Genomic DNA, 26,846 nt, shown 5'->3' on the forward strand with positions numbered 1-26,846 from the left:
GCTGCTCGCAGCCCCCTGGACCCCCGTTCTTGCAGCAGCTCTGCAAGTATAGCTTGCTGATTAGACACAGCTGACCAGATTTTATCCATCTGGTCTTGTAGCTGCTCCTTGTCTGCAGATTGCTTGGAATGGCGAGTCTTCTTCCTCTTTCACATAGGAGGGGGAAGGAGAGGCAGAGTTTGAAGAGGATGAGGATACCGCGGTGAAGGCGGTTTCCTTGCTGGGCTGCTCTCCCTTGGCACAGAGCCATGGGGCGAGGACGCAGCAGGAGTAAGGGATGCGTAATGGTCCTTAGACTGGCAAGCTAGCCACTTCTCAAACGTGCACTTGGGGAGCACAAATCACAGAAACTGCAGTCTGCCAGTACTTCCTTGGAATACAGGCAGGGAGCGCACCTGTCATGCTTGTCCTCCAGGCAGATTGGTCTTGCATAGCTCACAGGGGTGAAACCCGGGCAAGGGGTAAGCAAAAAACAGCTAGGGTAAACACGTATGCAAATCTGCCTATATACCAACTGAGCTGGTCAGAAACCCGATCGGAATCGGTTCATACTCAGTCAGTACCCACATGAGACTGAGAGATGCCTGTTTGTTAGAGGGAACTAACAGCCTTTGTAATGTTGAAGCTACAAATAGCAGAATGACATCACGATACTGTGGTTTTCACAGAGTACCTCGGTCCTGCGTAGAGCCGTCTGTGTTGTGTGCAAGGGTGTCCTCTGCTCACCGCGCACCAGCGACCCCTGTTGTCTGGCCGGGCGCCTGCGGGCTTGCCTGTAAGCTGCCCAGAGCTGCGTTGTCCTCCGACGCTGTAGCTTTGAGGTGCCTGCATGGTGCGCCTGCAGTGTGTAGGCTGACAGCACATGCTTCAGAGGACAGTGTGTGTTCGTCTTCGCTGCTCAAGAGTCAGCACAGGACTGGTAGCGGTGAGCTGAGCCTAAAAATAATTGGCTATTCCAAATTGGGGAGAAAATGATAAAAACAATTGGTGAATACTAAATTTAAAAAAAAGAAAGGATTAGGATTGATGTTGGTGATAGAGGTGGAGGGCTGTGTTCTGTGTTCTGTGCTGTGCTGTCTGTTTTGTTTACATTTTGGTGAGTTTTTGTCAAACCTTTTGTTTTGGCCCTTGTGCATTTTATTTTGACCAGTGTGGCTGCGTCACGGAGGCTACCAAGAGCAGCTTTGGTATAAAATATTCAGGTTCAGGGTCTATAGGAGCTAAATACCCCATTTGGTAATGGATAACATTTCATACTTGAAACAACTAAAGAGGTTCTGCAGCCAATGCTTCACATGGATTCAGGACCCATGGATTTGGATCCTTTTCACTTTTATTTATTTATTTGTTATTTTAGCATCAGCAGGTGGCAGCACTGGATTCATTTCAAAAGCGCTTTATTAAAAACATTGGCATATTTATTTACAGGGAGTATTTGATGGGATCCTGTTCCATTCTAAATACATTCCAGTTAAAGTGCAGTATATTTTCGTATGGAATTCATTCACCCCATTTTGTTAAACATCACTGCAACGTCGTTTTACATTGTCCTCCACAGAAAATAGTTTTGATTTAGTAGACAGACTTCAATAAAGTTCTGGTAGTCTCTCAGTTTTTACACATTTTCCAGTGTGATAACTCAGCTGCTGTTTCTCAGATAGTTTCCAGCAGTGATGATGCATCGCCTTCATTTGGCTGTTAGATTGAAGCAATCACAACCTCCACATCACATCCCCCTTGCGTGGCTCAAGGTGCTCCAAGTTGTTACCACCTGTCTGGATGAACTACTGTATGATACAGTATAACTGTGATATGGCCTCAGGATGTGTTTACTTTGTATTCTATTCTTCAATATTTGAAGAATATTGAAGAATAGAATACAAAGGAGGCTGTGTGGTCCAGTGGTTAAAGAAAAGGGCTTGTAACCAGGAGGTCCCCGGTTTAAATCCCATCTCAGCCACTGACTCATTGTGTAACCCTGAGCAAGTCACTTAACCTTCTTGTGCTCCGTCTTTCAGGTGAGACGTAGTTGTAAGTGACTCTGCAGCTGATGCATAGTTCACACACCCTAGTCTCTGTAAGTCGCCTTGGATAAAGGTGTCTGCTAAATAAACAAATAAGAATAATATTTCACATCACAGTTTTAAGAACATGCACAATTTGGATTTTTTTGCCTGTCAAAAGGCAGCAAAGCATGTACAAAATTTTGTAAAAATGATTTATTCAAGTAGCATGTTCATTGTTTGATCCATGAAACAGGTCAATGACAAATAGAAGAAAAACTTAATTTCCAGTGTGGTATCAGTAGGACTTTTTCTTCACTTTTTTCAGTGTACTAATGACATCTGCATCATGAGCTCAATATAGGCTTATATACACAGTAATATATATATATATATTTCTTAGGCTGAACTGACCTGTAAGAGGAACCTTCTTTACAGTACCTCAGTTTCCACTTCTCACCTTTGTGGGACATATTCCCTGAATATGATAATACATGAACGTGTATTAGAAATGTAACTGGATTCATGAATGAAACTGCGTCTTGAGAAACAGGGCAAACTGCTGTGTCTTGAAGGGGGCCACTGGCTTGCAAACATACTGAACTATGTGACCTACTGATTAGAGGACTGGTGCCTGGAGTGGATTAGGCTGAACAGACAGTTGAATTATGTACAGATAATGTGCAACAACAATCGTTTTGACGCAAGGAAGACAAACTAGTGATGTCCCAGTGGAAAAGGACATTAAAACATCAAAGGAATGGGAGTTTAAAAAAGCAAGATACACAAATGATCTCATGAAAGTGGCTATTTAGCAGAGTGAAAAAGACTGTAAATATCCAAGCAAAACTAAACGTTCCACATCGAATGCCAAACAAGGTGCTGTCACTCTGCTGAGCAAAGCTGCAACTCCGGGACTCTGCCTAAAAGCAGACCTAAGACGGGACTCTGCCTGAAAACGGACCCAAGAAGAGGAAGCAAGCTGCAAGCGAGTCAACGACCACAAACAATGAGACTGAGGCCCGGCTGGAGGAGTGCCGTAAAACTTACAGCTACTGTTATCAGACAAACCAGTCTGGGTCTGTGTACACCTAAAAGCACAGTATCCAAAAGAAACTGTGACCTGCTACCTGCACAGCTAAAAGATTCAGCGAAGAAGAGCAGACAGGCACTGTTGTGGATCCTATACTGAGGACTGAAGACTTTGTTGCAGCTGTTTGTTGATTCTATCGAGAATTGAAAGCTTTGTTGCCGAGTTTGATCCAATGTAGGATTGAAGACTTTGTTGCTGAGAGGAGAGCTTTTTGTAGTGGACACTTCAACAGATTGAGCTTCCAAGCCAGCAGACCAAAAGTCTAAGTTTCAAGGAACCGTTGAGTATAATTCCAGTTGCATTTTCCTTTCATGAAACTAAACTAATTAATTGTAACACATTCACATAGACTTGAACTGTTAATTATTTAGTTTGTACACCGTCTCCCAGTCTATGCCCCCTCCCGTTCCCTCTGCTCCTCCTCTGCTGGTCTCCTTGTCACTCCTCCATTCCGCCTCTCCACCATGGGTGCCCGGGCCTTTAGCTGCTCGGCACCCAGGCTCTGGAATGCACTCCCCCCACACATACAACATGCACAGTCATCTCATTCAAAAACCTCCTGAAAACACACCTCTTCCAGTAAGCCTATGACCTTTAGTCTGGTCTATGTTTGACTCTGTCCTACCTCTCTTTCTTTGCCTTCCCTTTATTACTATGTATCCCTATGTGCCGTCCCAACCCAAACCCTTACCCTAAACCGGGTCAGTATCCTATTCCCAACCCTACCCCCCCTAAACCTAAAACCTTACCCTAAACCGGGTTCGTATCCTCTACCCAACCCCTCCTTCCTTTTTTTTTTATCTGTCCTGTTTTGTCTGGTCCTTTGATTTTAGATTTTTAGATTTTAAATTGCACTGTTGATTGATGACTTTATGTATTGCACTTGATTTTATGTAGGTCTGCTTTTAATGTAAGATGTCCTTGAGTGTCCTGAAAGGCATCTGCCAAATAAAATGTATTATTATAATAATAACTTTTAGTGAAACTTGATGAAGTAACTGTAAGTAATCTACCTCATATTGTTGTATGAAGAATTTATTTAAAAGTAAACTTGCCATATCCTTAATCTATATACCATTGGTAAGTTTAATGTGATATAAGATTGTCTGCATCGTTTCAGTCTCAGGCTGTGCTTGTATGTGGGCATGTGTGTGTGAGCAAGCTACTAGCCACGTCACAGCTTACTCTAGCTGCTGCTTGTGTGTGAGGAGACAGGCGGTGTCACATTTTAATTGCCTGCTAGCCAGCATGAGTGCAGTGAGAGTTTTGAATTGTGTTTGTGCTTAGAGACTAAGAGATTTACTTTCTGACTTTTCTGATTTCTGTTTAATATTAGTGTACTTAATAAAATACTACTATTGATTAAACATTCCTTGTGTCTAGCGTGTGTATGTGTGTTCATAATAAATCCTCGATCTTGGTAACACGTCAATTAAATATTATTAATAAGAGAACTAATCAACCCAGATAAACATTAAATTATCAATTATTGAATTGTACCTACACCTTTGATCTCGCAAGCTATCGTGTTTTCTATCAATATTCCGCTATTTAAAATGATAACAAAAAAACAAAACACCTTCGTCAAGTGTGTTCATTTATTATGTAATTGGTTGTGTTTTATTTTTTCCAGGAATTCTAAAACATTCCCAAGAATCTGTTCAGGTCCTAATTGCTGCATGTTTCTCTTTCTATTAGTTGCCTATGGTCAAGAGGGCACAGTATATTTTTAAAATGTCTAAAACCTCTCTGTAACACAGTGTTGGGTAAGTTACATTTAAAAAGTAATCTGTTAGTTACAAATTGTAACAAGTTACAGTAATATTAGTTTAACCTTTTTTTTTTTTGGTTTCGTCAGGCTGCAGCATGACATATGTTTTGAAAATCCAGCTACCAAACCCACTTGTTCCCTCCTTTGACAGCATTTTCCAGCAAGATAACATAAAAAGCTTGTAATGTACTTTCTGATTTCCATGTTATACATTAGCCGCAGTCCTTTTTTTTAAGGAAATAAAGTAATTTTTTCACATAAAATGTAACCCATTACCACATTTAGCTGTCTGAAAACTGAACAATTGTAGTTACAAGTTACTAAAAAAAAGTAATCAGGTTAGAGTAATGTGTTGCTCCTCAACACTGGTAACACAGAACTGCAATGCCAGCAACTTTGAACACAGACCCCTTTCCATTCCAACAGTTCCAGAGTATAAATTACTACACACCACACCGATCATTCGGTTTGTTTTCATTTTCACCATAGAAAATCTTCAGGCTTCTCTAGTCACTGCTGTCAAACTGGGGCTAGTACAATATACCAACCAAGCATAACTTGGGGAGCACTGACATGGTCAGAGTTTTAAAAACTGAAACCAAAATCGTGTTGTGTTTCTGCAACAAAGCTGGGAAAGTGGCAAGCAAGATAAAGTAGTAAGACAAGTTTGTCTTAAAGAAAAGTCACAGGAAAGTTTTTTTTTTTTTTTTACCCACTACAGTATTTTGTATGTCTAAAAACAAGCCACATGACTTGCCTTCAGGCAGCATTGCACTCTGTATTGCATTGTGACCGGAGCAGTGCAATTCTGCCAGTACTCACCAGTCCACCATACCGGGAGTTATTTAATCTGCTTTTCATCCAACGTGGATGCATTCCATCCACTCACAGCATTTCTCAAATGCGCTTTCATTCAGCACAGTTCATGCTGCTTGCATTCTGTTTCCTCATACTGCTTCTGTTTCTGTTAGCTACTATTGGCCACCATTAACATCAGTATAATCACTGCATGTTGATTGGCCGAGCTTTCATTCTGATCAGATTTCATTGTGGCATGAGTCACAAATCTCCGCCCATTTCACTTCGTGTCAGTGCTCATTCGCTGATCAACAAGAAAAGACCTTAGCAGAGCAACGTGAAAACAGCGGTATGGAGTAATTTTGATTATTGTTAAGTACTAATTATTTTCTTTAGTGTGGCAGAGAAACTATCTGAAATATTTGAAATGAGCATTGCTGCACATGAATTTGAAGGCAAAAAGCCACATCAGTGTTCTCCATAAATTACATAGTTGATAAATATTAGAAATAATTATCATAAAGCGTTTTGCCTTGCACCGATTTACCATATTGCCAGAATGTGCCTGAAAGTTTCTATAATGCCTGGTAAGCGATGTGTGGGACAGTATGGATTAACGTTAAAAAAACAGGATCAATAAAGAGCTGCTTCAGATTTTAGTAAGCGAGTCAGAATCGGGATACAGATGGAGGTGTGCTTCACGCTTTTCAAACACGGGCCCAACTTGCAAGGTACATGTGAAGTACAGTGATCAAAGTTTTCTTTTGTTGTGATCCTAGTATTTTCAGTTATGAGACTAATAAACGAAAACCAAAACGGTGAGGTGTTTTTTTGGTACAATGCCCCCTTTTCTAAAACATTTTATAGAGTTTATTTAAGTTTTCACTTGCGAGTAGATAAAAAATAAAAAAAGGCATAAGTAAACCACAGTAATTATACTTTATGAAAATGTGTCTTTTGCCACTTAGAAAAGCAGTGTGGAGTAGTGGTTAGGGCTCTGGACTCCTGACCGGAGGGTTGTGGGTTCAATCCCCGGTGGGGGACACTGCTGTTGTACCCTTGAGCAAGGTACTTTACCTAGATTGCTCCAGTAAAAACCCAGCTGTATAAATGGGTAATTGTATGTAAAATAATGTATATAAAATAATGTGAAATAATATAAAATGTGATATCTTGTAACAATTGTAAGTCGTCCTGGATAAGGGTGTCTGCTAAGAAATAAATAATAATAGTTTATTGTGCAAAAACCATAATACCAGAGATACATTATTATTATTATTTTTTTTTAAAGTCTGTTTTTATACTGTTTCTGCCTGGGAAATCTTTTTATGGAATAGATCATGGTAATTAATCTATGCAGAAACACAACAGTGAAACACACAGAACATATTACTGAGTATTAAGTAAAAAATACATAAAAGAAACAGGCATATATGATCTCATCCAAGGCTATTATTGTAGCATGGCCAGGTCCTGTTATAGGTGAGTACTCAGGGTCTGGAAAGTATGGGGATGATTGCTGAGAATACAATGGAGATTAAAATGGCCAGGTCAAGTACATCATTAGTAGTAGTCGTGCATGTTACATAAAAAAAAAAATGAGGGGTATTTTCGCCCGTATTGTGTATTGTTTGACTTAGACCTTTTTATATAATTTCTTTCATAGCACAGTTTTTATTATATCACTTTTTATAACATCATCCCTTTTTTAGGGCTCTACAGCAGTTATCACATAGTGTAATATTTCTTAATGCTTCTCATTTAAGGTTTAGCTTCAGTGTTATATTACAGTACATGACTGAGTGATACATGCAGAGGATACAACGCTTTCAGTATTTTCAGCTTCCTTGTTTATGGTGAATTGGTTATAATTGATCAGGTATTTAAGGCTTATTTTGTATTCATAAATTTATCGTGTACCGATATGTATACATTTTAAAAGTATTTATTCATTGGCACTCAAATTGTCTCCATTTGTTTAAATGTTTACACCCGGCTGTGCATATGAGTACCTGCACTTGTTTGTTGAGAATTTCACCCCTGCCGGAGCCAATACGTTTGGTTCAAAAGTCTAAACAGAAAAACAATGTATAGGGTCTGGAACTCCTGATTTATCAACAACACACAATGCCAAGAAAAATACACTTTATTATATGACTCATAGAATAAATGAAACATATAACACTGAAGAAATGTGAATTCACGACGCAGAATCAACTGTTGTTTGTACCAGGACATTTCTTTTGTGATTGAGGTATCTTGCCATTACATTTTGTGACCAGAAGCAGTTACACAGTTCTTATGGATAACACATAGATGACCTTTACATATATTCACTTTATAATTATAATACTAATTATAACAATAACACAAATCAAATATAACGAACTTCAGCAACAAAAGACAAAATGCTATCTCCAAAAGAATGTAGCAGCAAAGAGAGCAGCTAATACACATTTAACAACATAAACAAAATCATGCTTTGAAAGAGAACGTCTCAACTTGTTCACTTTTACAATCTATTCTATAAGATTTGTAGTGTTTTTTATTTTTTATTTTAAGTATTGCATACATATGGAGAAAGGCATTGATGGATATTGTTAATTGTTACATTACTTGTCAGAAACAGCAAAAGTTGGTGTGAAAATACTGGATAGTTGTTTAAGCCACTTTAAGTACTGTATACACTTTAAATACACCCTTCCTCCCACAAACAAAAGCATCAACCCGTTCCCCTAGAAGTCTGCTTCCACACATTTCAGGATTTAAACAATCCAGATTGGAGCTCTCTTTGTGCTCCTCAGTACACACAACAATAGACTTGTTACATGTAAATTTGCCACAGATTTTGATAGAATCAATGTAAAAAATTCACCTTTACCTGCTGAAGTCAAATGCTCTCAATGAACTGTTACATCCAGGATAGGTTAATGTGTAATATCAATTGATTTTCACTAGACCACTGTACATTTACATATTACGTTTTGATTCATCAAACATTTCCAGAATGTTTTTCATGTTGCAGAACAGTTGATTCAGTTATGAGTTTAACCATCATACAATTCTGAGGTCATACTAAGGTCTAAAAAGAGAATATACAATGAAACCAGCAAATAATCAAATAAGAGCTTTTAACACTTCCCAAACATTACATTCTGAAGCCTGTCTACCCCGGTCACAATCCCGTGTAGTGTGAAACCACATACCTGGTTCGTACCCGGGTTTACCCAGGTCTCAGTGACCCACCTCAGGATGTGGGTCGACACACTTTGACGTGGGTTGAGCAAGACAAAATGCATGGCCGTTCGTGAGCCGACGCAATAACAAACAGCCGCGCCTGCGTGAAGGTTTCACTTCCACAAGGAACATTTCTATTTAGGCTTATTTTTATTGCTTGAGACACACCATGAGCCTGATTGCAGCAGAGATTACAAAACATTTGCTGTAATCGACATATGAGCAGACAGTTCAATCCAGAGAAGCTTGGATGGAAGCGTCAGTAACAAGCTGCTTCCGGAGCATCGATACGCGCATTGTTTACTTGCATCTGTCACCCAGGTCAACCCTGCTTTATCAAAAGCAGTGTGAATTTGCGTAGCCGACCCACATGACACCAGGTCCTGACCCGGGTAGGTTCCAACCCGGGTAGAGCATGCCAGTGTGAAAGGGGCTTAAGATTGTTCAAGCATGCGCCGACTTAAAATGTATAATAAAGACACAGCAGCATAGTTAGACAGATATTCAATAAGGCAGAACTTCTCCTTTTTATAATGCAAGTACTTGGAGCATATTTACTTGCCATCCCAGCTTCTTTGCAATTCTCATCAATTTTAACTATATTATCACATAACATATATGTCAAAGGTAGTACAATTGTATCTGTTATAGATAAATACCAGAATCTGGACAAAGTCTGAAATATTAAAGGATTATGATTTATATATATATATATATATATATATATATATATAAATATATATATATATATATATATATATATATATATATATATATATATACACACACACACACACACACACACACACACACACACACACACACACACACACAGATCAGAGAATCATTTAACAATACCGCTCAAACACTGGACTTAGCTTTTTATGCAACGATTAGCACAAAAGGAAGTAAAGAAAAAAAAAAACAACCCATGAGATATGTACTGTTGGAATACTGTCAGATAGCGAATCTTAAAAGGAGTAACTTATTGTTGAAAAGTTATAGGACATAAAAAATGTACTGCTTTTGGTTTCTCTGTTATACAAATGCCTAGCGATCCCAAATATATATCCAGCAGTTAATAAGAACAATTGAGCCAGCCAAGCAGAGTCTTACCTGTCTCAATGGGCAAATCAAATCAATTGCAACGCGTTAGCTAGTATATTTGAAAATGTAATGAAGAAATCAAACTCAAGACTTGGTGGTGGTTATGTCTTCATTCAATCCTTGGTTATTACTGTGCAACCAGCTTTGATCCCTCATGTACCATCTACTTCATATAGATTATTTTGCCCAGTCGATGTCCAGATTGTGGTCTATGTCTATTACATAACTTCAAATGGGCATCTCAGCAGAATCCCCAAATGACACAGCTTATCATATCTTCACAAATATTAAGATCAAGTGCAGACTATAGTCAAATCATTCAAGACAGGTCCACTGAATATCAGTGGTTCAACCCCTCCATCCCACATCCCTTAAAAGTGCTACCATAAGGATCTGGGTGTGGTGTTCTAGAAGAGTCAGAGAACCAAGGGCTGTATTTATAAGACATTGACATGCTGGTGATTGCATACCAGTACTATGCATCGATCGCCATGCCGATGCTTTATGAATAGTGTCCCTATTACACACTTCTGACTTCCTCCACCTTGGCACGGTTTCATAGTCGCACTGCACTAATGTAAGATTTCTAATACAAAGTTTTTTTGCAACACTTGCTATCTTTTTGATGCTTCAGGCAGACATTACCTTACAATGCAGCATATTGGCACATGTTGGCTAGCTAATACATTAATACATTATTGCATGCTAGAGCTCAAGGTAACTGTTGCAGTATATATTTTACATATAATATAAACAGAAGATCAGAGAATCATTTAACAATACCGCTCAAACACTGGATTTAGTTTTTTATGCAACCATTAGCTTATGCCTTTAAAAAAATGCTTCAGCACAGAAGTAAAAAAAAAAAAAAAATCCATGATATATGTATTGTTGTAATACTGTCCGATAGCGAATCTTAAAAGGAGTAACTTATTGTTGAAAAGTTATAGGACATTAAAAACATACTGCTTTTGGGTTCTCGGTTATACAAATGCCTAGCGATTCCCCTACCCCCACCACCCCGATCCCCCTCCCCAGTCACTGAAACAGACAGGATACCAGAGACCAAATAGGTATACTTCAGTACAGACCACATTTCTAATGGCAACTTTCCCATGTGCTGTTTGTTTTTTGCATATTGTAGTTTCCTTAAGGCAGACATAGTAAAGTGTTTTCTTTAAAAATGCAAAGCTGTAATAAAGCAGAACAGCAAGTTTGCACCATTATACATACAAAAAATAACGACTAAACCCTATTCCAAGCAAGTTCCTTGTGTCTGGAGACGAACAGTAAGCCAGTAGAAGAGCTGGAATTAGGGAATCTGAAGATGATTTATTCTGGAACACGGGTCTCTACCGACCAAAGGTTTATACACTGTTAAACAGGAAGCGTCATGCAGTGAGGTGTTCAGACACGGTTCCTTTGAATGGCTGTTGAAGTTGTTGATACGTTTGTCTACTAGAATAAGTAATAATGATATCATTTCGTAAACTCTTGTTAAAGGGTTGTAATGAATGTCCTGATTCTACAGGGACAATTAAAAAGGGAAATATATTAACCAAGGTAGCCCAAATTACACTGGCATTATCACCCCTGCTCTTCTTAGAATAATAGTGTGGGATCTTTATACTGTGGTTAATTTGTGCTGGATCGCATCGCACCGGATCCCAGATCCAGTATCTTTTTATCTGACAGGCAATTGTACAATTTGCAAATGTATGAAAAAAAAAAATGCTGCAAAAAAATAACTCTATATGCATAACATGTACAATAAAAACATGCTCTCCTGTACTGTACTGTAAGTATATATTTTACGATTCGACATTTATGAGGAAAGAAATTACTAGTTTTTTTTTAGTTTTTTTTTTTATACACCCCAAGTTGAGAAACGCCAAAAAACTAGTGCGCTTAACAACAACAGTGTCCTGTTCATCAGATTAGTCGGCCCGCCACAGGTACTGTTCAAACCTGAAGACTATTTTAAAATATGACTAGGCAAAGACAGGCACGCAGCTACTGACACCAACAATAAGGCATGAAACAAGCAGATGAGAGCTTGAAGTATATATATCGTTGCTTCTGTAAATCAAGGTCAGTACATTAGGTCTATAAACAAAAATGCTGTCCCTCTTCCTTAATAATAAGATCTGGTACCATTTTGTTCACAAATTAACCCCTGGTAGTCCATAGACAAGACAGGAGCCTTTAATCTCCCAAAAAACCCCACATTTCATCAAGAATACTACAAGCTGTTTACAGTAGTGATTTCATCTTAACTCTCAATTGAGGTTTGTTCAACTCTAATCCGTCCCATCCTACCCACTAGCTTCCCCACCCCGTCCTCATCACCACATTGATCTCCCAGCCACCCTAATGCAGCACACTGTCATGTTCTACCTCTCCCCTTACTCTCCCAGGTACTCGAACCTCTCCTCCCACCCTCACCCCCTCCCCAGGTTACACCTGCACTGTCCTGGCTCCCCATAACAACAACAAAAAAAAAAAAAAATCACACCCTGAGATCTAATATCAAACTTACAAGAGAGTACTGCAATCCACAACCAAAAAACAATGGGGCTCTTTTTGAGACAACTGCAATATTACACTACTAAAAAAAAAATCGTTGCAATCGTTTTTCTACAAACCTCGAGCAAAAAAGTGCAGGAGCAAAAGGCTTGGTATTGGAAATTGCATTGTTTTTATTTTCCCCTTAAGAGGAATCTAACTACTATATTCATGCTCTTGTCTGTTTCAAAACTGAAAATTAAGACATTTTTGCGAGGTAACAAGTACGTACAGAATAATTGTTTGATATATATTTACATTTTTAAAAAATAATTTTAAGAATCATATGGCTCATTGACCTCCGAACGAGGGCCATTTCATTTAAAGATGAAGTGTCACATTTAAGGCTGGTTAAAAGACAAACCAAGTAGTTAACCCTAGTAAAACTTGTCTGTTTTATTTATTGGCTGCTGTTTAGTAAGCTTTAAGCTGGTGTTTTAATGAGTATCACGTGAGCCCCTGTGGAAGTTATTTTGACTGGAGCTGTGTTTGGTGAGTGCTCTCCAGTTACGAGCTGCATCATATTTTAGTTCAAATGTTGCAAACTCATGCATAACCTGCTTCCCCCCCACCCCCTGCCCTCAGTTCTCTGGGTACCGGCACTTTTGTTTCTATTTCAAGCACTGGTAAGGATAGTTATGTTTTATACACTAAAACTAAACTTCAGGTTGTCAACTGTGTCGAACAGAACCAAATCACAGAATTAGGGGAAAAATAATCTAAACACCAAAAAACAAGCACATTAGCTTTCTAATTCTATACAGCTAGAAGAAAAAAATGCTTCAGATGAAATCAGCAGAAGTTTAAATGTACATTCTGTTTTTTTTTTTTTTTTTACCATCCTCCAACACTTTTAAGATCTTATGTTTAATTACATATTTATTTGTATTCATTTTAAGTAACACTTGTGTGAATAGTGCCATAATCATGTTGCCTCTGATCTGGCAATGGGTGCTTACTGAACTATTCTCCATTTTCTGATACATAGAACCAAAATTCCAGTCCAAAATTCCAGTCCAGAATGATAAACAAGCTATTGTAGGAATCCTGCTTCAAAGGGTAGAGTGTTTTTTTTATTTTTTATTATTATTTTAGCCATCAAACCTTACGTCAATTGCAAGGAAACCAACGCTGCTGCACCACATCGCCCTCTACCGCCACACTACAGTCATCCGCCTGTGTGTCTCCTGCATGATGTTTTGGTTTAAAAGCATAAAAGTTAATAGCACGCTTGCATCTGTGGTTTTGAATCACTTAGGGCATAATGCTGTTCAACTGCTCTGGGGTCAGATATCCAGCTGGCATAGGAGTGCCCTTGGTGGGCAACGTTGAGGGATTCAAAAGCAGGCTCTGCTGGGAATCTACTGCTTGCACAGTGGTGTAGTCTGAGACTGGTGGAACTGAGCTGGCTGGGGCTTCACTCACAGTGTAGGGGCTCACTGTAACCTTTGGCTCGTTTCCATTAAGGGAAGGTGTGGCACTGATGTTTTTCGCATCCATCTCTGAGGTGTAGGCACTGTCCGTGGTCATGGCAAGTTGGCACTTTTGGGTTTTGGGGGAGCTGTGTGCTTCTGCGGTTTTCTCAATCTTGCTTTGCTGGCCGGGCGATAGCAGAACCCCCCCTGCTGGAGTGATGTTGCTCACCTGGGCATAGAAATCCAGGTTTACCCAACTCTGACTGCTCAGCTGGGACTGGATCTGGGGATGACTTCTGCTTGCTCCTTCAGCAGTGGCTCCAGGGTGGCTCCTGCCAGGTGGGCTGGGATCCGCGGTACTCGAATGGGCCGCCTTGCCCTCAGAGTCCAGGAGGCTTGCCTTCTCTTCTCTGGCTTCGGCCTGGCTTCGATCGAGCGTGTCAGAGTCAGGGAGTTCTGGCTCGTAACAGCTTGCGCGTCCCGAGTCGTCGTCCTTGATGTTCAGGCAGTTGCCATTCAGGTTCTCTGAGCCAAGCAGTTTGTGAGTGTCAGAGTGGTTGGACCTTCCATCTTGGTCGTCAATATCCAGCTCTATGAACTCCACCCACAGGTCATCGTTGTAGAGTTCAGGCTTAAAGGTGTGATGGCCACTGAGAATAGAGTTCAATTCATCCAGTTTGCCTTTCTGTATATTTACAAAAATATTGAAAGAGGTTTTAATAGACAATTGTTGCAAATGAAATGCTTATATGCACTAGGTGTCTTGTGATATACTGAGTACATCTAACTCTTGGGCAGATGCTAATATACAAACAATCTAGCGGGATGGACACAAGGTCCACATCGTTGGCTGTGCCGCAGGTGAAATTCTTTCGGTCAAGATAAAAGACCAATTGCTGGTCTGCAAGGACAATGATCCAATGCTTTTTCAAAATATTTAGCATTAAAGATCTTAAACCAAGCATGGGAACAAAACAATCAAAGAGAATAAATAGTTACTTGCAGGTGAAGTTACAACTAGCAGGACGTAAAAATGGTCTAAATTAGCACTGCATTTTATTATGATTTATTATATATTAGTGTTCTGATTGTAACATTACCTTCAGCAGTTCTGGGTCAATTCCCATAATTTTTGGGACTGGTACAGGTGGCAGGAAATACACCATCAACCTTGGAACCAGAAATGTGGAAATTACTAGATGTCACTGAAGTCAAGGAAAAAGCCATACATGAAATATTCCTGAGGGTTGTATTACAGTTACAGAATGTGGATTGGCTGTCTTAAATTGATTGTTGATCTTCATAACTACAATCTGTCCGACTCAGGTACTGCAGTTTAACCATAAAAGGAAAGCAATGTGAAGATGCAGCAGAATTATTACACTGTGCCATGCCAGGAGCATGACATGCCTGGGCCTCAACATTCCTCAGTGCAGTACATTGTTTGTTACTAACTCTACATATAAGGAATACTTCATACACTGTAATGATATATACTGTATTGTGCCTCTGTTTATTTTCTGATTATGTGTTCTTAAATCATGCTTTATTACTGCTTCTGCACTCATGAACATTTGACCTGTCACCAGCATATTTGTCCTTTTTTAGGCAGTCACTTTTTTAAGGGGGATTACCTGTGCAAACCCCTTGTGGTCATTTTTTACACTGGCCTCCCTTGTTACAGGAATTCCACGTTGCTCAGGCTTTTTCAGAGACTGCCCCAAAGGTAAAATATACGGGGGACTTTATTAAACATGCCAAATATCCATCCGCTGTAGAAATAGTAATATATGTCACATGATAATCACCAAATGGGTAATTGGATGATGGCTCAATCCCTCTCAATAGGATATAGTTATCCATTACCAAGGGTAGAAACATTCTTTAAAGTGCAGTGTGAGTCCTGAATGAAATACATTTTATGAAACGTCATTGAACTTATTGAAAGAATTCAAAATCCTTGGCATAATACTGCAATGGATAATGTAGAGGGGTTTAGAGGGGATGTTTGATCTTAATTTGCAATAATGACAGAATTCAGGAAGAGGGTAATCAGCCTTGAGGTTAGCTCATGTTTGAAGTGGTCGAAAAACCTGAGGCTTTAAGTAAAGAACAAGTGGATAATTGTTGAATTGAACGATTGAAAATAATATTTACCTCTGTTGTTGGGAGAAAATAATTAACATCAGGACTATAATCACTCCCACTGCTCCGAAGATTAAGATCATTGTAAATGGAAACAGGGTTTCTGAAAAAAAAAAACAACAATGATATACCTATAAAGTGACTAATGCTGGTACATACACAAGCATGGACTACTCCACAAATAAAGAGCCAATTTGTCTCGGACAACGCAGCTTAATACAAGCTTGAGAAAAAGGCGCACAAGAGGACATGACGTGACTTGCCTCAAATGGATTTAAAACTGAAATATTTGACACAAAGACCCAGGCACAACTAATCTTTCTAAATATTCATAGGATTAGTCTCACCTTTGGTAGGCACCTTAGGAATGTACACATAAAGGTGGTCGCTGAATTCACTGAATTTTTCAGAAGCAGTCTGTTTGCACCGCACCCTGATTTCATACTCCATGCCAGTCTTCAGCCCATAAACAGACTGGTAGCGTGCTCTCTCAACTTCCAGCTGGGGATAGAAGAAATATTACAAAGATCAGGTTCATGCTTTTATTAAACAAAGACAGGTCATTCAGAGATGATTATACAACATTACTAAAACATGCACCATCGAGGTTCACTTTCCACTGTGGTTTTTTTTTTGTTGTATGTAGGAATACTAATGAAATCACGCTCAGCTGGAAACACAGCAGAGGGATTAATAACAGGAGCAGCAGCATTTAATCCTGTGCTTTTCAGATTATTAAAATGGACCACCTTGTGTTACTTTAACTCTTTCAAAACTAAGTGAGTTAACAGCAAGATAACTCCTGTAAGATAAAATTTAAATTAAAATTAGTAGACAAAAACATTGTCTACACATATTTATATGGTCTGCTGTTCTGAGTGTGACTATCTCACAGGTAATGCAATAGCAGTGTGTTGCTCTGAGTGGAGTTAGATTACAGGTAATGCAATAGTGGTGTTCTGTTCTGAGTGGAGTTAGATTACAGGTAATGCAATAGTGGTGTGTTGCTCTGAGTGGAGTTAGATTGCCTTGGTCTGCAGTGTTAAGTGTTAGGAGGCTGTGTGGTCCAGTGATTAAAGAACAGGGCTTGTAACCAGGAGGTCCCCAGTTCAATGGAATTTCAGGCTCACTGTGTGACCCTGAGCAAGTCACTTAACCTCCTTGTGCTCCGTCTTACGGGTGAGACGTTGTTGTAAGTGACTCCCTAGTCTCTGTAAGCTGCCTTGGATAAAGGCGTCTGCTAAATAAACAAATAATAATAATAATGAGGACAGTTTCAGGACTCAACCTTCTAGTGATTTATGAATTAAAAAGCTATGAAAGGAAAAACGCATTATTATGCATAGTTACAATGTACATAATACTGTAAATCCCTCTCGTCACATCAGCTCACCGGCTTCCAATCAGACATGTTGATAGCTCTGTACTGTGGCTCATAGACTAGACTTATCCAGCCTTTCTTGACATCTGCTGAAGGAGGGGGCTCCCATTGTATCAGGATATCAAAGTGTTGCCCCGTCTGGCTAATGTTCAATAACGTCCAGTTCAGACCAACAGGGGGGTCAGGGACCACTGAACAATACAAAAAGGTCAACAGTACATTTACCTCCTTTTTCAGATCTGCTTGGACACTACAAAAAAAGTACAAACTAAAATTTTAATTTTTAAATTTACACATTAAAACTACGCTCAATAACATCTAACACCCAAATAATAGATTCATACATGTTGCCAAAAAATTATTCAAAATGTATTATTAAACCTTCATCTACTATAACCTGGCAAGTCTGATCACCCCCAAAAGCAAAATTGTGATATACCTGCTTGAATCAATTGGACAGTGTTATTAAGGATTATGAACCGGTGATTGGCTGTTTGAAAGTGCAGCTTCAAGAGTTTTCTGGCTGAGCCAAACTTGTGATTTTATACCTGACAAATATGTATTTACCTATTTCGTCCACAGTGAAGCACATCTGATGATAAACAATGTCCTGGATTTGTGATCTTAGCTGGACACAGTATGGAATCCAAATAGATGTGTAGGTACTATTAAAATAACAGTGATTTTCACCAGCCGTGCTGTAGTCTGGGCACTCCCTCCAAACATCTCTACTGTTCAAATACAAACAAACAAACAAACAAACAAGAACATTCAGGATTTTTGAAACAGTTTGGGCAAAATGTAAAAATACAGAAACACACACAAACAAAGAGGTACACGTGTGTTTTATATATGTATCCATAGTTTGAGCTCCGACGTTCCTCATTTGAACGCTGACTTTCCTTATTTGCGTCAGTCATTCTTGTGGGGTGGAAGTGGACAATCCTATGGATGCGTTAGGTTGAGAGAGCTGTGGAACGATGGATACATCTACATTTTGCTAGTTAAAGGTATCGAATCTGTGATTATTTTAAGCAGATGCAACGTTAGAATTAGTATACTCAAACCAAGTGGCTGTACATCTTATTAATTTAAAGTAACCTCTTTCCTCCCTTGTTATCTGTCTTACGGCAAGAAAATACATCCGTTCTCAGATTTTACAAAAATATAAAAATGTACCGTACTATGATTCTCACAATAAAGTTCCAATGTTAAATTGGAACTTTATTGAGAGAATCATAGAATACAATTGTGTCAGAGGTCAATCTCATTGGTCAGCAACACATTTAGCACAAATACATTTATATAACCCTGCAAATTTTAAGTCACTCCGTCAAAAGGTTATTGGAGATACTGTGTTTTGACACTGGTGACGGCATCTACTGCAACAGAAAGGGCACACAGTACTGGGAAAGTGACATTTTAAAGGGGTTATGTTTGGATTCTCAAGAACGATCCAAGTGCATTCTTGACAAGCAGTGAATATGGAAGTATGCACCTGGTCAGCAATTCTTTAAATATTGTAATATTTAAATAAAATTAAAATGGAAACAACAAAATGTGGCGAAATCTGTTACTATTTTAATATTGACCAGAATTATTTTAAAATAGCCATTGGTTTTCACAAAAAAAAAACAACAACAAAAAAATCCCTTACTTTTTCTGAAAGAAGACACTCAGTGCACCAGGGCCTGTTAGATTCTGGTAATCCCCAGCACTCCACCAACAACTAAATGTCTCCTGTTCTGGGGAACGGCAGTCGACGAAGTAAGGACGCTTTGGCGGAACTAAAAAACAAAAAGAGACAGAGACAGGGACAGAGAGAGAGAGTCAGTAGAAAATAAAAGCCTAAGTGTGCAGAATATTAAGGAAACAATAGTTAGGAAAAAACAATCGCTGTCTAATTGTGGAACTGCAGTACTGCTGTGAACAAATCCTGAATGTAATTGTGAAATAATTTGATACCAGCACCCAAAATGTGAATTCACAAACACAACCCCAAAATAAATTACAAATAAATCCACACTGATCTTGTACTTGTTTTATTGGACAATGTACTCACATTAAAGTCGTTTTTTTTGTGTTTAATAGATTGTGCCAATGTTGAGTTAGTAATGCTGTGTTCACCAAGACTGTCTCATGAGCAGTTAGACTGGATATGAACAGGAATAGTTTTCATTAAGATTTCAAGTGCTTGTCAAACCTGACTAACATCCAACGTTCAATACCACAAACCCTGTAAAACGACCTTCACAATACTACACACTGGATAATATAAAACACCACAATTACATATTTCTTCTTTTTAATTGCTTTCATTTCTGTTGTGTAAGTAACAGAGACGCCACCACAGGCATTTATTTCTCAGTTATTAATTATTTGTCAAATAAGATGGCCGGCGTTCTCCTACTAAGACCTTGAATGTTGCTGCGAACAAAATGGTCTTGTTATTGTTTTTCATTTTTTATAACTGTATTTACTCAGAGTGAGGCTGCCTAGAAGATGTCATAAATCCAATTGGATTCAATTGTATAACCTTGAAGGGATAGAGCTAGTGTTCTAGTGGAACAGGGCCTGCTGGCAACAACTACAGTAGACGGGTGGGGCTGGAAATGCTGTGCAGAGGCCAAGAAATAAGAAAACATGATTACAAAAAGGACCAAGACTTTTACCATCCACATTTGTTACACAGAGTACAGTATATAATGAAAATTCAGCTTTTCACCACACAGTTACATTGTCTGCAGCGCCACATCCACCAAGACAGGTATAGTATATTTGTAGAGCACCCTATTGCCAGAATGTTTAGGCTAGGGTGCTTCCATGGGGACTTAAAAGCAAACATGCCATGTTAAATTGTATCTGAAAAAATAAAAATAAAAAAACACCTTACAGGTGATTGAGTGAAAATAAATAACTTATATAGATCTTAAATAGACTGTGAAATGTTACTTACCAATAAACTCTGTATTCAGTATTATTTTTGGTTTATACAACATAACACATTTTTCATCTTTATAAAGTCGGAAGTACCATACACTGCTTCCACTAATTACTTCTGCTAAATTAACAAGCTAAAACCTTATTTTTTTTAACATTTGCAGTTTCTATTAAAAACATACACATCTCACTTCGGCAAATTATGCTTCAGGCGATCCACACGTTTTAAACATGCATGATGCATGCACTTCTGACAGCTCGCTAAATAGGTTAATCTCTGAAACATTGCAATTGAATTGCCTTTATTAAAAACAACAAGCAAGAAAGTTAGTCTAACTGATCCAGCAGTTTCCATCTGTCTATACAATAAACAAACAAACATGGAGATGCAAGGTTTGCTGCTGCTAATTGAGGTACGGTGTTACAGGCTTGCCTGCTGTTAGAAATCAAAAGCAGTAACTGCAGATTGACACTCAGCTTCTCTGGTTTCACATCACTATGATAAGAGCCCCCAGTAGAGAGCAGTAGCTGTCAAGCACACAGTACTAATGTTTTTTTTTTTTTTTCTACTGGTCATGTTTATGGCTCACTCTTGCAGTGTAACATCACACGTGTACATAGTTAAAGTAACTGAAGCCACTGCAGAAGAAACTGCTTGTGCCACGGTTTCAAAAGTGCTGTCCTTCAGCCAAACATTGCAACACTTAAAGCAAAGCTGAAAGGAGTGAGTGACAGCAAGAGCCTGTTTTTTAATTTTTTTTATTTACAGAATTTATTAAGTTATTAAATCAATCAAGTATGTGTAATTTCCCATTAATTACTGTTATTAATGGCAAGGTTTAAGTTGGAATTGGAGTCACGTTTAGGGTAGGAAAACAAACCACTGCTCAATATGAAACGTTACCAGAAAAACAGATTACAAATCTTCATATACTGGAGACCAGGGGAGGCCAAAGTTACCCCTTCCACTCCTAGTCTTTGCTCCAACCCTGTTCTAAATTATTTAATTGAACCAATTAAACCTCCATCCTGATCCTGAAGTAGTTCATGATAGGGTTATGTGTAAAACCTGGAGTGGAACAACTCTCCAGGACAGTGACTGGACATTGTAGGTGCATGTAGGAACTCTTAATTCACATTCAAAGTTGTTAAAGTCTGGAAGAAAACTAAAGTACAACCTCACTTTGCAATCACCTCTGACTAGCCAGTAAATCATTAACATGATTTTTGTAACACAATAAATGACAGGGTCTCACTGAATAAAGAGGAACACTGTTCAGTCCTTTGCAGGTTTATATGTAGTGCAAATCTTACACTCGCTCAAAAGCTGTTTGGCCCCTTTGTGTTTTCTGACGCATATCAGTGTCGCACAAGCTTCAGCGCACAATCCCTACTGATCACAACAGGGCAGCATTTATTTTATTCTTAAAAAAGTCTATTCTTAAAATTAAGTACCAGTTATTTTTATGTAAAGAAAAATGTTTGCATGCGATTATTTTTTACTGAATAGATCTGCTGTTCTATACTGGTGTGAAGCAGGATTATGCATTTTTATTAAGTGATATGTAATGTATGGGAAGTCTGTCTTGTGACTAAAAAAAAACATGCAGTTTCCATCAAGTCACACAAAAATAAGATGGCAATACATAATAAAAACGATGTAGTTGAGAGACAACACAAACAACGTAGAGTAAGTAAGAGTAGCAATCACTTCACATACTTCGTATTTCCTTTGGGAAGTCAGGTTTTCGTAGAAATGTTATTTTGATTTTTTGTTATGCTTACCCAATAATGCTAATTGAGCAAGTCTCAGTTTCTCAATAGTAGATGATCCAATATAGCTGAGAAACTACTCATTTATATCACCATTTTTTACTCTTTTTTTGGGATGGCTCCTTTTATTTTGGTCTGAACGGAAACTGGAATATACTGCTTTCTGATTGGATAAGTTGTTACAATAAATGTTAACTACAAAGTAAACTGTCCGTTGACTTTCTTTTCTGTTCATGTTTCAGTGGAGAAAGTCCATTCTATAATGTTGTTGTTTTCTCAGTTGGTTTTCAATGGCTTTGTGATTAGCACTGGGGTGCCAGTTCAGAAGCTGCTTTTTATATCAACCAAAGCCAGGGATTTCTCTAGACACAATGGTGCACAGCATACCTGTCTATGCCATGTGGGGCAGGCTGGCTATTTATACGTCCTGGTAAGAAAGACACCCTTCTGCCAGGCACCTGGAGAGCAGGTGGATCCTCACAGCAGCAAGAAGGCATTTAAAAGTAATACAGTATGTTGCAACATGGAAGTATGCAAAAAATGGACTCACCGATTAATTCTTTCTCTGGGGCTATCAGTCTTTTCTAGCACTTGGATCATTTTACCACCAGAGAGAACGGACTCAAGCTCCCTCGACTGTGGTGTTCACTTAGAATCGGACAAACGCTTTTGTTCTTGGACAACCAACAGCAGTGCAGTTTAACTATGCAAAAGGGCATGTATTTAAAAGAACTGTGGCACTTCATATTTTAACGGTAGTTTAGCTGCAGGAGACCTTTCTTGGGAGTGCAGATTCATTCTCAGTAATGTGCATCTGCAGTTGCAGAGCAGCGGCTGATTAACTCCACTCCACAGTGATTTGCTCCCTATGAAATCTGTTTCCTTTACTGCTAACATGAGCACACAGGAATCAATCTTTCCTGCTGTGCCTCAGCTCTTCTCAACAGAAAGAAACAGCAAGATCAATGACAGCATTCAAATCCACTTGTTTACTCTCGCTGAATCATTCAGCACATTTGCCTAACCAGAAGCAGAAGAGACAATGAAGCAGGAGATGACAGATGAAAAGTAAAGCTCCTGCAGAGCAATATAAAGCAACACTGACAGCATTCCTAGGTTACATTAATGTGACCCCCCACCCCCTTTGGAAACTAAAGCTGCTGCAGAATCATACAAATCAACACACACACACACACACACACACACACAATGCAACAAGGGCGTTTGCAGATACTGTATATGTACAGCTATGGCAAAAGTTTACCATCATCTAGAATTTTAGGATTGAGACATTCATTTAAAAAACAAAGAAACATAAAACAAAAACAACATGAACATAATTTAGATATTTTATTTAACATCATGTAATCAAGGAAACTATAAAGTGATCTCGCAAAAGTCTACCGGAAGCCATAATAGTAGTACAGTATTTCATGTTAGATTTTGAAATGTCACAGTTTTCAATTTGTCAGTTTTTCGTTTAAGTACATTGAAACCTACTAAGCGGTATGTAATTCAATATGTTAACGCAACATTATCCAGCAGGTTTCATTCGACGTTACGAAGCAAAAGGAGTTAATTCTATAGGGTGATGCAAAACATTTGGCCATAGCTGTATGCGCTCTGTAATACATGGCACAATAGAAAGGCTTCTTCAATAGCATTTATATCATTAGTGTTTTAAAAATAGAACAGCGGACAGCAGATACGGGCCTGGCTTTGCTAACCACAGCACCGCTGTAGGGGATTTGTATTTCGCAACACCTGGACATACTCAGCTGTCTGATCTATGGATCAGGTATCCAAGCCCGTAGACCACTGTTCAAGGCTGGGTCTTCCTTCAAGACATACACAATAGCAAGGGGTAATCCCTCCCCTAAAACAAGTTTTATATAGACCAGGACTTTCAACATCATGTTTAGATCCTCTATCATGACTTAATATCACTGTGTGAACCGATGAAAGCACTGGTACACTGAAGTAGATCCCTGTAAGCAATCTGCAGGGAAGACCAGCATTGAGTTTATAGGTTTAAAACTCAGTGTAGGAAACTCCAGACAAGAGCATGACTGTGTTCGGTGTGATTCTGGGCATCCAGGCAGTATAATCACCAGCTACACCAGTCCTACAATAGTTAAAGTTAACAAATCGGACCTAGTGTATATTTACAGTCATGATGAATGCATTTTGGCAAATCACAATAATTTCTTTATCATAGAGAAAATACCAGACGTGTGTTGCTTTTTAACTGCAAATATATTTTTTGTAAGTATCATTGTGTATGTTATCGAAATCTTTGTATTGTACACACAACTACAGAATAAATATAAATACAATTCATGTTTATTATGTAGAATTATTGGTATGTGTACAGTAGCTCATACATGTTTTGTTTTTTTTTGAAAATGGACATAATGATACAAATGAAAATTAAATTAAAAAAAAAAGATTTGATCAGATAGGTCAGATACAGACAGTAACTACTGAAGAATGGTCATGCTCAAAAAATGCTTAAAAACTGCCATATTAAATCTGTGTTTCAGATTTTAAGTCCTACCGCCATACAGACTTCACCTATTTAAAACAGAATAAATGATTATAATAGAATTGGGCTCCAAGATAAAAATGCTAACTTATTAAAACACTCACAAGTTGAATACAATTTAGTTCAGTATCCAAAAGAAAATGAAATATGTATAACTACATTAAGCAGAATCGGGCACACATTAACCTTAAAAGTTGAAAAGGTCAACAAAGCAACAAAATTTGGCCAGTAATTGCCTCAGACAGGACTTGTACAAACAAACCCACCACTACCCAAATGTTTCAATTAAAAAAAAACAAAAAACATCAAGCTACAGTGTTTGTTTCAAGTTTCCAGTATGAGCCCAAACACACACAGACTGCTATTGATTTTGTCTGTCACAGTGAAGAAAACCTGATAAAGCACAAACGCAGAAATGTATTGCTGCTTCTGCAATGGAAATTCAAACAGACCCATATGGCACTGTGCTACAGGTGAAAAGAGTATGTTTGCACAGTATCTGCCAAGAACATAAAAAATACTGCAGGTACTGGGTTACTTTGAAACGCTAAAGTGTTTGTCATATCGTACATGTTTGCTTTTTGCTTAAAAAAGCAAATCGCAAAAACCTTTGAAGCCCTGGTGTTTGTGTATTTTTCAAAGTGCAGCAGAGGGACCTGCTGTGGCTGTACCACAATTACCTCCAATGACAGAAATGAATGATAAGAGAAGCCTGCCTTTTGAACTATATTCCCATACCATTTGACTGCTATCAAACCATAAAAAGTTAGATGCTGGAAACATGTCACTTTATGTTAGGGATGTAATTCACAAACAGTACAAAACGTATGCCAATATGAAGGGCCAGGTTAACGCACAGGGCTTTAGGGGCTGCAGACCTTGGCCTCGGATTTTGAGGGGCCCCCAAAAGTATATATAATTTAAAATACATTATATAAATTAAATAAGTAGTGTGTGACTGTATGAATCTGAACAACATGGCTGTTTTACCAGGCCGTATATTCAGTTGGAGCAGCGACTGCCTGATCACATGACTGGACCTGCGATCAAGTCACATGACAGTTTTATCAGGGGTGCGTTCAATAAGCAGAGAGCTCACTCGTGGTGCCCCGTAACATATGATATGTTAGGAGCGAGCAGTTTCACAAGCAGACAAGAAATCGCTGTGTACTAAAACAGTCACTTTAAGCGAGTTTTGCAATTTTTGTATACAGCTTTTTAAATGTAATTACTACTACTGTATTTGTGTACTAAAGTTACTGACACTTTTTTGGGATACAAAACAACATGAGGAAACAACTGCTGCTGACGGATAAAAATGTGAATTACTGGCAAGTCCTACCTTTTTAATTTAGAGAGATTGTAAGAGAACTGCATTCCCAATGGAACTGACCACATCTCCTAAAGTATACTGTTATCAGGCAAATATTAAATAACATGACCTGCTCACATTACACAATGCTCAATAATACCACACACAAAACGTTATCCCCCTACCGCTTCACCATCATAGCGTATTGATTCTGTTTGAAATTCCCCCAAGACAATGCATAGAAAAGCCAGGCAGTCACTGTTTAGTATTGCAGCAGAAATGACGGTTGATTAAAAAGAGCGTGGGTCAGAGGTTTTGCAGAAGGCTCAGGATAAGCTTGGTTAAAAATGGTTACTTCTTCAGGGTAGATTTTTTGGCTGGAATGCAAAAGGTTTTTCAGAAAAACTTTGAATACCCCAACAAATCAACTAATTAACCCAGTTAAAATAATTTTCACTTAAATAGTAAAAAATAAAAAAATAAGACAGTCCGCTTTTTAATACTTGTAATTACACAGTACAGGTTACCACAGTAATTCACTAATTCCTTAAAACATTAATTTATTTTAAACTTTAAAAAACTAAAGTAATTCCCCCCCACAGGAATCTATACTGCTCGTGAATCCTGCATTCAATACATCCAGGTCAAAGGTGAAAGTAGCTTTAATTTCTTACCAGTACTGTTGTTGAGGCATCGATTTATTTATTTATTTATTTTCAAATTAACGGAAGCCGTACCAACTCTGACGCCATTAAAATAAC

The 26,846-nt window shown here is 38.4% G+C and overlaps 2 protein-coding genes across 5 annotated transcripts in view; both read right to left on the reverse strand.

Annotated features, from left to right (window-relative positions):
- Positions 1-5,888, reverse strand: part of LOC117403794 (coiled-coil domain-containing protein 152-like) — a 23,317-nt gene extending 17,429 nt beyond the window's left edge. The window contains exon 1 of the mRNA XM_059007822.1: positions 5,690-5,888. Within this exon, the coding sequence (XP_058863805.1) occupies positions 5,690-5,743 (54 nt within the window). The 5' untranslated portion in view covers positions 5,744-5,888. The remainder of the gene's footprint in view (positions 1-5,689) is intronic.
- Positions 5,889-7,793: 1,905 nt separating this feature from the next.
- The window catches only part of LOC117962288 (growth hormone receptor), a 76,297-nt gene continuing 57,244 nt past the window's right edge, over positions 7,794-26,846 (reverse strand). For all 4 annotated transcript variants that reach the window (XM_059007827.1, XM_059007823.1, XM_059007825.1 and 1 more), the window contains exons 3-9: positions 19,173-19,302; positions 18,083-18,246; positions 17,528-17,706; positions 16,482-16,635; positions 16,147-16,237; positions 15,090-15,159; positions 7,794-14,674 (exon numbers count right to left, since the gene is read on the reverse strand). In XM_059007827.1, coding sequence (XP_058863810.1) covers positions 13,829-14,674; positions 15,090-15,159; positions 16,147-16,237; positions 16,482-16,635; positions 17,528-17,706; positions 18,083-18,246; positions 19,173-19,302 — 1,634 coding nt within the window. In that variant the 3' untranslated portion in view covers positions 7,794-13,828. The remainder of the gene's footprint in view (positions 14,675-15,089; positions 15,160-16,146; positions 16,238-16,481; positions 16,636-17,527; positions 17,707-18,082; positions 18,247-19,172; positions 19,303-26,846) is intronic.

This window comes from Acipenser ruthenus, chromosome 1 (genome assembly GCF_902713425.1).
Source record: "Acipenser ruthenus chromosome 1, fAciRut3.2 maternal haplotype, whole genome shotgun sequence".
NCBI lineage: Eukaryota > Metazoa > Chordata > Actinopteri > Acipenseriformes > Acipenseridae > Acipenser > Acipenser ruthenus.